The 14,199-nt window shown below is 38.5% G+C and overlaps 1 protein-coding gene across 14 annotated transcripts in view; it reads left to right on the top strand.

The window, feature by feature from the left end:
* LOC118971528 (transcription initiation factor TFIID subunit 1-like) overlaps positions 1–14,199 on the top strand; it is a 142,671-nt gene that overhangs the window by 97,724 nt on the left and 30,748 nt on the right. For 11 of the 14 annotated variants that reach the window (XR_012127641.1, XM_073228299.1, XM_073228301.1 and 8 more), the window contains 2 exons: positions 10,879–10,946; positions 11,291–11,407. Coding sequence is in view for 13 of the 14 variants with exons in the window: in XM_073228299.1 (XP_073084400.1) it covers positions 10,879–10,946; positions 11,291–11,407 (185 nt within the window). In the remaining variant the exon portion in view is untranslated. Of the gene's footprint in view, positions 1–10,878; positions 10,947–11,290; positions 11,408–12,548; positions 13,523–14,199 lie in introns of those variants that run through there. The other 3 variants (XM_073228307.1, XM_073228306.1, XM_073228308.1) reach the window with 3 other exon arrangements.

Raw genomic sequence — 14,199 nt, 5'->3', positions numbered from 1 at the left:
ACTCTTTATCGGATCTGTCATTTATGAATATATTCTCCCGTACTGTAGGATACCTTTTTATTCTGTTGATGGTGTCCTTTAATGTACAGAAGCTTTTCAGCCGGATATAGTCCCACTTGTTCAGTTTTGCTTTTGTTTCCCTTGCCCAGGGGAAGATGTTCATGAAGAAGTCGCTCATGTTTATGTCCAAGAGATTTTTGCCTATGTTTTTTTCTAAGAGTTTTATGGTTTGATGACTTACATTCAGGTTTTTGATCCATTTTCAATTTACTTTTGTGTATGGAGTTAGACAATGATCCAGTTTCATTCTCTAGCTGTCCAGTTTTGCCAGCACCAGCTGTTGAAGAGGCTGTCATTTCCCCATTGTATGTCCATGGCTCCTTTATCGTATATTAATTGACTATATATGTCTGTGTTAATATCTGGACTCTCTATTCTGTTCCACTGGTCTTTGGGTCTGTTCTTGTGCCAGTACCAAATTGTCTTAATTACTGTGGCTTTGTAGTAAAGCTTGAAGTTGGGAAGCGAGATTACCCCCTGCTTTATTCTTTCTTCTCAGGATTACTTTAAGTATTTTGGGTCTCTTATGGTTCCATATGAATTTTAAAACTATTTGTTCAACCTTGTTGGTATTTTGATAGGCATTCCATTGAAACTGTAGATTGCTTTAGGCAGGATGGCCATTTTGACAATATTAATTCTTCGTAGCCAAGATTGTGGGATGAGTTTCCATTTGTTAGTGACTTCTTTAATTTGTCTTAAGAGTCTCTTGTAGTTTTCAGGGTATAGGTCTTTTGCTTCCTTGGTTAGGTTTATTCCTAGGTATTTTATTCTTTTTGATGCAACTGTGAAAGAAATTGATTTCCTGATTTCTCTTTGAGCTAGTTCATCGTTAGTGTATAGGAAAGCCATGGATTTCTGTGTATTAATTTTGTATCCTGCAACTTTGCTGAATTCAGGTATTTGTCTAGTATTTTGGAGTGGATTCTTTAGTGTTTTTTATGTATAATATTATGTTATCTGCTAATAGTGATAGTTTGACTTCTTCTTTACCAGTCTGGATGCCTTGTATTTCTTTGCTTTGTCTGATTGCCTTAGCTAGGACCTCCAGTACTGTTTTGAATAACAGTGGGGAGAGTGGGCATCCCTGTCTTGTTCCTGATCTTAGAGGAACAGCTTTCAGCTTCTTGCTGTTATGTATGACATTCGCTATGGGTTTGTCATATATGGCCTTTAGTATGTTGAGGTACTTGCCCTCTATACCCATTTTGTTGAGAGTTTTTATCATGAACGGATGTTGAATTTTGTCTAATGCTTTTTCAGCATCTGTGGAGATGATCATGTGGTTTTTGTCCTTTTTGTTGATGTGGTGGATGATGTTGATGGATTTTCAGATGTTGTACCATCCTTGCATCTCTGAGATGAATCTCACTTGATCATGGTGTATGATGCTCTTGATTTATTTTTGAATTTGGTTTGCTAATATCTTATTGAGTATTTTTGCATCTATATTCATCATGGATATTGGTCTGTAAGTTTCTTTTTTTGTGGGATGTTTGCCTGCTTTTGGTATTAGAGTGATGCTGGCTTCATAGAATGACTTTGGGAATATTCCCTCCTCTTCTATTTTTTGGAAAACTTTAAGGGGAATAGGGATTATGTCTTCTCTTTATGTCTGATAAAATTCAGTGGTGTATCCATATGGCCCAGTGGTTTTGTTCTTGGGTAGTTTTTTGATCACCGATTCAATTTGCATTGCTGGCAAGTGGTCTATTTAGGTTTTCTGTTTCTTCCTTGATCACTCTTGGAAGGTTGTATTTTTCTAGGAAGTTGTCCATTTCTTCTAGGTTTTCCAGCTTATTAGCATATAGATTTTCATAGTATTTTGTAGTTATTCTTCATATTTCTGTTGGGTATGTCATGACTTTTCCTTTCTCATTTCTATTTCTGTTGTGTGTAGATTCTCTTTTTCTCTTAATAAGTCTGGCTAGGGGCTTACATGTTTTGCTTATTTGCTCAGAGAACCAGCTCTTGGTTTCATGAATTTTTTTTTGTTGTTTTATTTCTCCTCAATTTTATTTATTTCTTCTCTGATCTTTATTATGTCCCTCCTGCTGACTTTGGGCCTCATATGTTCTTTTGTTCTTCTTTTTCCAGTTTACGTAATTGTGACTTTAGACTATTCATTTGGTATTGTTCTTTCTTCTTTAAATATGCCTGGATTGCTACACACTTTCCTCTTAAGACTGATTTTGCTGCGTCCCACAGAAGTTGGGGCTTTGTTCTGTTGTTTTCATTTATCTCTATATATTGCTTGATCTCTATTTTAATTTGGTCCTTGATCCAGTGATTATTTAGGAGCATAGTGTTAAGGCTCCATTTGTTTGTGAGCCTTTTTGTTTTCTTTGTACAATTTATTTCTAGTTTTATTCCTTTGTGGTCTGAGAAGTTGGTTAGTAGTATTTCAAATATTTTTGAATTTACTGAGGCTCTTTTTGTGGCCTAGTATGTATTCTATTCTGGAGAATGTTCTGTGTGCACTGGAGAAGAATGTGTATCCTGCTGCTTTTGGGTATAGAGTTGTGTAGATGTGTTAGGTCCATCTGTTATAGTGAGTTGTTCAGTGCCTCTGTGTCCTTACTTATTTTCTGTAAGGTGGATCTGACCTTTGGAGTGAATGGTGTATTGAAGTCTCCTAGAATGAATGCATTACATTCTATTTCCTCCTTGATTTCTGTTAGTTTTTGCTTCACAAATGTTGGTGCTCCTGTAATGGGTGCATATATATTTATAATGGTTATATCCTCTTTCTGGACTCACCCCTTTATCATTCCCTTTGTCATTTGGTATTTCATTTCCCTGAGATTACTGCTTTGTTCAAGGATTCTTTAGGGAATAGGCTAGGTATGTGATGTCTGTAACTTACTAGCAAGCCCTCTTCTCTTACATACTGTATTGAGCTCGTAGATAGTGATTTAGCAATCTTTGGTGTAAGGCAGCATCTTTACTTAAAGTCTTGTACTTCTGGTGAGTGAATAGTACAATATGCCAGTCAACAAATATGCACCAGAATATATTAGGGATACAACAAAGTTCATGTTTCTTTTTCCTTTAAATTCTTTTTATTAAGGTGTTATTGATATACACTCTTATAAACGTTTTACAAGAAAAACAATGTGGTTTACTACATTCACCCATGTTATCGAGTCACCCACCATACCGCAAGTACTGCAAGTCCTGCTTTTTTCTCCCTATTAGTTGCATGGAATATATTTTCCCATCCCTTCACTTTCAGTCTTTGTATATCTTTGGGTGTGAAGTGAATCCCTTGTAGGCAGCAGATATATATATATAAATATATATAAATAAATATATATATATAAATATATATATTTATATGTATATATATAAATATATACACATATACATTTATATATATGTGTGTGTGTGTGTCTTTTTTTTTTTTATCCATTCAGGACTCTATGTCTTTAGATTGGTGAATTCAGACCATTTACATTTAGGGTGATTATCGATAGGTGTGTACTTATATCCATTGCAGGCTTTAGATTCTTGGTTACCAAAGGTTCAAGGTTATCTTCCTTACTACTATCTAAGGGTCTAATAACTTAACTCACTTGGTATGCTGTTACAAAAACAATCCAAAGGTTCTTTTTTTCAATTCCTTTTTCTTCCTTCTCCATTCTTTATATATTAGGTATCATATTCTGTACTTTTTATCTATTTGTTGACTGATTTTGGGGGTAGTTGATTTAATTTTGTATTTGCATAATAATTATCTCTTCTTTCTCTACTTTGATTTTCTTACCACTGGTGACAGCTGGTTTAGCCTTAGGAACACTTCCTTCTATAGCAGTCCCTCCAAAATACACTGTAGAGATGGTTTGTGGGAGGTTAATTCTCTCAGCTTTTGTTTGTCTGGAAATTGTTTAATCCCTCCTTCAAATTTAAATGATAATCTTGCTGGTAGAGTATTCTTGGTCGAGGCCCTTCTGCTTCATTGCATTAAATGTATCATTCCACTCCCTTCTAGACTGTAATGTTTCTGTGGAGAAGTCTGATGATAGCCTGCTGGGTTTTCCTTTGTACATGATCTTTTATCTCTCTCTGGCTGGTTGTAATGGTCTGTCCTTATCCTTGACCATTGCCATTTTAATTATTTTATTTCTTGGTGTTGTCCTGCTTGGGTGCCTTGTGTTGGGAGATCTGTGCACATCCATGGCCTGAGAGACTATCTCCTACCCCAGATTAGGGAAGTTTTCAACAATTACCTCCTAATGACACTGTCTATCCTATTTTCTCTCTCTTCTTCTGGTACCCCTATAATGCAAACATTGTTCCATTTGTATTGGTCACACACTTCTCTCAATATTCTTTCATTCCTAGCGTTCCTTTTTTCTCTCTGTGCCTCAGCTTTTTTGTGGTCCTCTTCAGTTTCTGTTGCATTTACCGTCTCTTCTACTACATCTAACCTGCTTTTAAATTCCTCCATCATATGTTTCACTTCAGATATGGGATTTCTTAAGGATTGAATCTGCATCTAAATTCGTCTGTGAGGTCTTGAATATTTTTCTGTACCTCCATGAGCATGGTAATGATTTTTATTTTGAATTCTCTTTCAGGAAGGTCAGTGAGTTCAGTTTCACTTAGGCCTTTTTTTGGTGCTTGTGGTATTTTGGTCTGAACCAGGTTCCTTTGGTGTTTCATATTTGTATGCGGACCCCTCTAGTACACACAAGCTCTAATTTCTGGAGCCCCTCAGTCCCTGGAATGATGTTGGGGGTCGCAGGGGAGCAGCACTGGTGCCTGGGGGGAGGAAAGTGCTATTTCCTGATTCTCATCTGCTGTACCTGTCTCCACTGTTGAACCAGTGGGCTGAGCACAGAAGTGTAAGCCTCTGTGCTTTGGGTTTGTAGCTGCCCTAAGCGGGGCCTCCCTCTGGCTGGTCTGATGCCTCCATAGTGTTTGCCAGTTTGTGACCGGTGCCAGCAGGCCAGGAGGAAGATGCAGCAGGCTGCATATCAGTCGGGGTCCTGGCAGCTAAGAAGCCAGTCAGGGGGATAGAGTACCTGAAGCTCCTGAAAGTTCCCAGCCTGCTGGGCAGAGTGTGCCTGGACAGTTTTGTCCAGCTGTCGTTTCTCCTGAGCAGCAAGCTGTGTGCAATCCTTGCCCCTTTAGCAGCCCTCTCTCTCACTGTTAGGAAGTATCTCAGACTGCCTGCCTTTCTTTTGTTCCAGAGCAGCCAGATGTGGATCCCTGTTTTCCACAAACAGCTGGAATCTCAGTCTCTCCACGTATTCTGCCTGTCTTAGCTTTCCAACCCCACCAATCTCCAGAGCACCATGCAATGTAGGTTTGTGCTCCCAAAGCAGATCTCCAGGGCTGGCTGTTCAGCAGTCTGAGGCCTCTGCCCCCTCCCTGCTCTGTTTCTCTTCCTGCTGCCAGTGAGCTGGGGTGGAGGAAGGGCTTGGGTCCCACCAGGATCATGGCTTTGGTATGTTACCCTGTTCCATGAGGTCTTGTCTTTTCTCCAGGTGTATGCAGTCTGGCATAGCCTTCTTTCCTATTGCTCCTTGAAGATTATCTGTATTAACTATGTTTTTGTATTTTGTGTGGTTTTGAAAGGAGGTGTCTTTGTCACCTCTCACAGTGGCATCTTTAATCCCATAATCAAGTCCATGTTTTTTTTAAATTACCATTTGGGACAGTAAAGGTTGTTTATTAGGAAAAGGATACAGAAGAACATGCTTTCCTTCAGCCTTGAAGTTTCTGTAATGTATTTTCAGAGCAATCATGTAGTGCTAGGAGAAACAAAACAAAACCTTACCATGAGGGATACCAATCAATGTTAACTTACCCCATGTTTATTCTATATAAGCTATTGTAGTTCGGCATCATGTGGAGTTGTGTGAAGAGTGTAGAAAGAAAAATGGGCACAGCTAGACTTAGTGATCTAAATCTAGTAAGTGATTGCTGTAAGCTCCGTGAAAGCAGTATGTGTCTACCTAATACCCCTACTGCTTAGGATAATGCTTGGCATATAGTAGACGCTGAGTAAATAGCTTCTGAATGAAGCAATGGCCAAAGACGGAGGCGCAGTACCAGGAAAGAGTGGAAATGGTATTATAGAAAACACAGGATTAGAGAGTTTCGAGGAAGAAGTGATTGTCAGTTGTATATGTAACACAGGGCTTCTAAGTTCATATTTGAAAAATGTTCATTGGATTTGACAGCATATCATTGTTGACGTGATGTCAATGACTTTAATGAAGTGTTGTTTAACACTGTCTCATTCTCTGACACGGGTGCTCTTTTCTCTATTGTCCCATAGTACTTTGTGCATTACTGAGATTAGGAGTTTCTGTACATGTTCTTCATGAGGCCATGAAGGGCTTCAAGGATAAGGACCTGTCTCTTGTTTTTTGTTGTTGTTGTTCTGTTTTTTTTAATTTTTTATCTTTGTGTCACCAGAGCTTGGCACTATACCTGGCTTATAGTAAGTGCTGAAAAATGAAGAGTCAAGCCCTATTATAAGTTGTATTCTACAGGAAAAGGTGTTTTGAAGTGTCTGTATTATTTTTCTAATTGTTGTAGAGATCTGAATGGGTATGTTTAGACAAAGCTGTATATATATGGTTAAAGTTGCTAAGTGGAATGGTAGTTCATTTGGGGAAGAAAAACATTTTCAGGCTGCTGGGGCTTTTCTTTGGGTAGGTCCTGAATGTAAACCCTAGCCTTGCCAAGTGAAATTTATTACCCCAGTTCCCCTCTGGATAGTTTCTAGCCTCTTGAGTTTCCAGTCCAGATTCTGACTGAGGTTTGTTACTCAAGTTTGAGAGATCAGACCTCTTATGTCGGAAACTAAGAATCTTAACTTGCCTTAGATCCATCTTCTGCATAATAGTAAAGAGCCTAGCTGCAGTGTGGAAGAGTAGATTCACTTTTCTTTTTACTTTTTCTGGACCTACTTTGAGATAATGTATCTATGAATTGGGAGAGGCCAAGCTCATCTCTTTGATCTTTGTATCGTGTGTAGTTGTGCAGATTTTTCTCTTCTTTTAGTTTTAAATCTGGCACTTTTTTCCTCAAAAAGCTTTCTGTCATGCTAAGATTTTATTTTTCAGTTTTAATGATTCACATTGCAACACGTGCATAATCTCCCTCACTTAATAATTTATGCTTGTTTTGGCAGACTACTCATTTTCTTATGGAGGAAGGTTACTTTTAATATTGTTGTAAAAGCTCCCAAAGGAAATGTGAGCTTAGAAGTGATCACAAACCTCTCCTTGTTGTACAGCATTGCTCACCATCTTGACTGGGATTTTTCTCTGAAACCTTTCAGATAGCAATAATACATGCTCTCTCTAAATAGAACCACAAATCTTAAAACTTTCCTGTCTTCTGCTTACCTCACTAAGTAGGTAAATTAGCTTAGAAATGACAGAAGGACTTTTCTTGATTTTGGTAGAACATCAACTTTCCCAAGCTGTCATTGGAATTACACTATTTAGGAACATTGAGATTTGAATAATATGTAGGCTGTTGACCATCCTTGTTTGAAGTGAGGCAAAATATAAACGAATGTATTTCTTTGACAAGACATTTACAGTTGCTTTGCCATGATTTAATAAGAAGAGAGGGAGAAGTAAAATATATTCAGAAAACATTTCTTTTTGTAAATGAGTAGCTTATTCATATTCAGAAAACATTTCTTTTTGTAAATGGGTAGCTTATTCTCCTGTAGGACCAGTGATAAATCATAGTTGACCTTGTTTTTCATACTCACTTTCATGTCATTCTGGAAACTACTCTGTGAGTTCTCATTTTCCATGTAGTAGCTCTGTGTGGACTGGGAACTTGGTATTCCGTTTCTACTTAATCTTTTTCCCCACACGCTATTTACCCCAGTACCTTTATTATTACCACAGAGGCCCTGTTAGCTTTGTGTGTCTCTTTACTGGACTCCTTTTCTTCATAAGCTGTGATACCTAAAGTTGATTGTCCTAATTTTAGGAAGTTTCTGATTGCTGGAGAATATAGAGTGTGATATATTTAGCTTGATATGGGGTGGGATTGGGGGAGGGGTTATGGACTCTGTTGAGAGTCTCATGGAAAACCACAGGTCTTCTATCCAGACAAACGTGTATTACATATATAATTTTGTTAAGTTTTAGGAGGTTCATGTATTGCTCTTTCATTACCACCCCATTCAAGAATTCCTGGTAGAGGTAGAGATAAGAAAATATCTGGGTATTTTTATCCTTTTTCAGTGGTATTAACAGTCGTTTGCCAACTCCACTACCATCTTTAATCAAAAATAACTTAAATGCTACTTTGCATGTATAGTAGAGTCACAGAGGTAAATAGTTTAAACCTTGTAACCCTTGAGAATATGGATTATCAAAAACTGGCATGAGACACAAACAGCTAGTGACTGGAACACAAGACAAGTGTATCAGCTGTGTAAACAGTGTATTTTTTCATATTCTGCTGGTATTATTAGGTATTTCTTCAGAGATGAGTGTCACAAAGAAAATAGGGAGAGAACAGGTCCCATCTTTGGAATGGTTTAAAGTAAGAGAAAATTTTGCAAATGTATGAAAGTGATTTTTCCCTGTATTATAAATGAGAGTGTTGAGATACTGAAGGGTTAGTTCATGTTTAAGTTTCCAAACTGAAGTATACTAAGGGTGAAATTATTAATCAGTAGGCTGGATTTTTTGCCATGGGGCAGATTCGTATAGGTAAAACAGCCAGTACACTCTCTGAAGCTGATGTTGTACTGGCTCGGTGAAGGCAGCGCATGACTGGTACGCAGTCCGTTTTCTTTAGCAACACATCACTGTTAAGATGAAAGCTTTTCTGATAACTTTGGCAGTCTGTCACCATCAGTATTTTGGGGACCAACCTACTGAAGACCCTGGGAGATTAGAACTCTAGAAAACTTGAGTTGCAGTCTTCTGTCACTCAAAATATTCTTGATTATAAGCCAGCTGTGGCTGGCTTTTATTTATGTCCTAAATACCTGGATAGTTGACTTAGTTTTCTTTCTGTTGTATTTGTGTTTGGCACAGTCAGTCAGCCTGTGTGAGGACACAGCATTATTTTATGTATTTTAAAGATTAGATGGTCTATACTTATGAGAGCTTTTAACTGAAAGAGACTTAACTGTATAATCACTTGTAATAATCAAGTAGGTATGGCATGAAAACTTCACAGGCACATGTATATTTTTTATCCCTTACATTCTGATAAACAGTAGGTTTAATTCAGGCATTACCTCCTCTGTGGAGCCTTTCCTTAATTCCTTTTCCTCTCTTACCTCCCAGAATTGCTACTTCTTCCTCTGTGCCTAACCCTGTGTATGCTTTTCTACTGCATTGTATCACCCTGTTTGTTTATAGTCTCTCTCACTATACTAGACTCTAAGCTTCTAGGGGGAATAGTCTATGTCTTACTCATTTCAGGGTATAAAGCCAGGCACGTAGAAGGTTCTCAGTAATGTGTTATGAAGGAAGGAAGGGGTGAATGGAATGAATGAATGAGTGAATGAATGAATATTAAAGAATATTAGAAAGCCCTTAAGGAAGGTATCAAAACCTCGCATGCCTTCAGGGTCCAGGCATAAATGAGTTAAGCAGACCTGGTGGATTCTGCTGTGGTAACTTGGAGAACCCCTGCCTTACCTAAAAGGAGCAGCTGCTACTCCACTCCAGCCCATTGGTGCCTTGTGGGAATGCTGACTCTGTTGCCACACCTTTAAATTATTTAAGAGAAGCCAGACTTTGGTTATTTATATGAAACCTTATGACTGTCAGCCAAGTTTCTTAAACCCTTTTATTGATGTTTAATTTACATACCAAAAAGCGTGTATATTAGGGGTATACATCTCAGTCCATTTTCACAAACTGAACTGATCTTTTATGTGGACCAAACAAAACTGGATAGGCCTGCAGGCCACCAGTTTGCAACTTGTGACAAAGGCCATATGGGAGCTAGCTACATGGTTTTGTTAAGAATTACCTGATAGGTACGTGTGCTTTAAAGAGGCACATCAGCCAAATGCAGTGTGTGGACCTTGCTTGGATTTTGATGCAAATAAATGAGATATAGAAAAGCATTTATGAAACAGTTGGTGAAATTTGAATGTTGACTAGCTGTTTAATAATATTGAAGAATTACTGTTAATTATTTTAGATGTTACATAGTTGGCTTGGTTTTTCTCTTTTTATATAGACTTTATTTTTTAGAGCACTTTAGAGCAACTTTGAACAGAAGCTGCAGAGTTCCCATATACCCTGGCCCCCTCCACATGTAGCCTCCCTCATTATAAACATCCCCCACCAAAGTGATACATATGTTATAGTTGACGAACCTGAACTGACCAATCATTATCACCCAAAGCCCATAGTTCACATTAGGGTTCACTCTTGATGTTGCACATTTTTAGGGTTTTGACATATATAATGACATGTATCTGCCATTATAATATCATAGTTATTTTTCTATGAGTCTTTAAAGACACATACTGATTTATGAATGAAATGAAATAATACTGGAATTTGTTTCAAAATAATTTTGGAGCAGTATGAAAGTTTAGTTATAAATAAAAGAAACTTGACCATATATTGGTAATCATTGAAGCTGGTGATGTGTACATGAGTGTTCACTATAGAAGTGTCTCTGTTTTTGTATATGTTTGAAAATTTTCACCTTCAAATGCAGAGCAGAAGTTCAAGTTAAAGCTGAAGCATAATTTTTGGGGTCTGGGATAATGGGACAACTACCGTAGGTTACAGAATCTCAATTTCTGGAACTGAAGTCTACAAAATTAGTGACATTTCCTTTTTTCATCTGAAGGGCCTGAGAGTCAGTATACTAAGACTGCTCAGGAGATTGTGAACATCTGTTACCAGACATTGACTGAGGTAGGTGTAAGAGGAGGTCCCCTTGGAATCCAGCTTCCTGGAATCCCTTTGTTTCCTTGTCTGAGGAGGTTTGCCTTCCCTGCCTGTCGAATTTTAAAGTGTAACGTCCCACCCCCACCCCCACCCTCACCCCACATCCGTGTTTCCTTCCATGCTTTATTTTCCTCCTTAGCATTCAATTATTTTATCAAACTATACAATTACTTATTTTAATTTTCATATCTATTCTGCCACTAGAATAGCAGCTCATAAAGACAGGGAATTTTGTCTGCTCTGTTTGCTTTTGTATCTCCAGGATCTAAAGCACATATTGAATGAATTCACCAATTTTCTTTATTTCTCAGTATGATGAGCATTTGACTCAACTTGAGAAGGATATTTGTACAGCTAAAGAAGCAGCTTTGGAGGAAGCAGATTTAGAAAGCTTGAACCCCATGACTCCAGGCCCTTACACATCCCAGGTGAGTCTGAGGACTAGGAACTTCCTCTTAGAGTTTTCTTATTGGTTTGGGAAGTTGGGAGCATAACAAATGTATTGACTGAGATACCCTTCCTCTCTGTCCTTCCTCTTCATATGCCTTTTGTGTGCTTTCTTGTCTTCTCAAAGGCTAAGGTGAGTGAGGGCCATCGGTCTTGGTGGCCTTGTTGAATCCAAGAGAGGCAGATATGGAATGAATGAGTGGGGTGGGGTGTTTGTTGTTTAGGCAGTATTTAGGAATACCAGATTCCTGACCATTATGGCCAGAGGCATCCTTTTGAGTCTCTGGAGCCGTCCTGCCCATGAACTGGGGCTCTAGGACATCCTAGAGCCTATATAACTACATATAGACTTAGTTATACATGTGGGCCACATTGTTTCTGTGCCTTATAGATGCCTGATTACTCATCCCCATCTTAGTGTAACTCAGATGTTACCCATTTTCCTGGATTGGCTCCCTCTCCTCGAAAATGAAGATCGGTAACATTTATAATATTCCTTAATTTCATGTCAAAAGGTTTAGAAAGCAGGATTAATAAGAAATGTTTAGTCTTTCTGTTCTGACCCTTGAATATATACTAAGTGTATTTCATCTATACTGTACTCTTAGAGGGCTGGCATATTTAAAGGAATGGCCTCGCCAGAATACAGGTTGTGCTTGGTTTCTCGATTGGAGGCACCATGGTAAAGTGGGAAGCACATGAAGTTTGGATAAAACAGGCCTCGGTTTGGATCTTAGCTCTGCTACTATCTAGCTTTGTGAGGCTGAGATGCTAAGTTAACCTCTCTAACCCAGTTTCCTTTTTCTCTCAAGTATATTTCTCAAAATTGTTGTAAATATTAAATAAGCCTGTTTGCCTTGCACATAGTACACATTCAGTAAATGTTTCCTCATCTGTATGAAAGTTGTCTACAAAGTCCTCAGAGGCCCCTTCAGACTCAACCCAATCTTTGAATGCAAAATTCTCCTAATTTCCACTGGAAAACATTTTTTTCATTCTACTGAGGTTTTACTCTGAACTAATAATGGGACCTATGTGATCTTTGTTGGATTATTGCTGTCTGTATCTCATTGATGCACTCTCCCTATCTATCTTTTACTTTCTCTTTCACCCCAAACCTAGGTTACTGAGGGGTCTAATAGGCCCACAGCTTCCACAAGGCCCTTTCCGGTAAGTTAAAGCCTGGGTTTTAGCCACCATTTCCCAGGAGAGACGAGCCACTCTATGGCGCATGGTTTGCTCTAGTCTATGACAATGTAAACCTAGTCGTTGGGTGAGTCAAAGCTTTAAACCTAAAAGCCATCTCCCTTTTCTTCCCTACCCTTCCCACACTACCTGAAAGAGCTGAGGAAAATCTGGAAACTGTTAATCCTGCTTGAGCAGTAGCTATTGCTTAGTGCAGTTAGAGGATCTCCTGGGAAGGGTGGGGTGTAGATTGCTGCTGCATCCTTCTAGCTTACCCTCTCATTGTCGCCTTCACTCTTACATATACATTTTAAAATAGTAAACCCAGTTCATTACCTCTTAACCTGAGGAAGATGCACATGAGTGATTGTCCTTACTCATTACCACTCTTCTGACCCAAATGTTTAATCAAAGAGTGTTTGCAAAAGTTTGACCAGGCATTATACAACTCTAGTTGCATAGAAACATAAGAGTAATACTTTACTAACAGCTCTAAATGGTGGTAGTCAGTAATGCATTTTTCACTCAACTGTTTCCACCTAGCTTGTCATTGTGTCGTACACTCGACTTAACCCCTTATCTAAAACTGCTTACTTTGCAGTTCCTCGCAAAGCCTTTCATTCCTGATTTTCTCTTATGTTCCAGAGCTAGTTTATCTGCTCTGTAGTGATTTGAATTGTCTTGCCTCTCTTTCTCCAAAACCCTCTTCTCAATGAGCCTCACTTGTTTGCTTTTTAAATGAGAGACAGTATCATGTATGTGAATTTTTGGTTGATCAAAATTATGTGTTCTTTGGGAAAAATTGGGAAATATAAAGAATAAATAAATTGCCTAAAGTCAAGTCTTCCACTCAGAACCAACCACTGTGAACATTTTGGTGTGTCTCCTTCAAGTCCGTGATGTGAGTGTCTGTGAGTATATACACATGTGCATGCTTTTATAGACACATTTTTAAAGTGGAATGGTCAGTATGGCTTTCTGTCTTGTTTTCACGTTACAAACAGTTTGTTTCATTGAGTAGTCTTTAAAAACATGATTTTTAAATAGCTGTATAATATTTCTGCCCTCAGCCAGCTTTTTAGAGAAGTCTACTTCTCCAGCCTGTTCTTTATTGATCTGCTTGCCCTCCTGTCACTGAGTAGTCCTTTTGCTAAATCCCTGTTCTCTTCAGGAGAGGGAAGAGAGAAGAGGTCTATAATTTATTGAATACCAGGCATTGGGTAAGGGGCTTAACACTTCTCTCTCCTAGTTCTCCCAACGACCTTGTGAGGTAGGTTTTACAATTGAGGAAACCCAGGTTTAGAGTAAGTAATTAGTTAAGGTTACTCAGCTTGCAAGTGATGGAGCCAGGACTCGAGCCCAGAGCAGTTTATTGCAAAGCCCATGGCTTTTCACCACACCATTTTGCCTCATAGCATCCTCTGAAGAGCTCAAAAGCTATTAACCCATTCCATGCTCTTGTTGGAGTTAAAATTCCTTTATCCCATTTCCTATTAGAGATCCAAACCAAACAATCAAAATAGCACTGGTTGAAGCCCTGGACCTAAAAATAATAAGGCAAGGCCTAGAAAAAACTAGGTTATTGACC

Source organism: Manis javanica, unplaced genomic scaffold (assembly GCF_040802235.1).
Source record: "Manis javanica isolate MJ-LG unplaced genomic scaffold, MJ_LKY HiC_scaffold_24, whole genome shotgun sequence".
Classification (NCBI taxonomy): Eukaryota; Metazoa; Chordata; class Mammalia; order Pholidota; family Manidae; genus Manis; species Manis javanica.
This window is presented reverse-complemented; position numbering and strand designations above follow the sequence as displayed.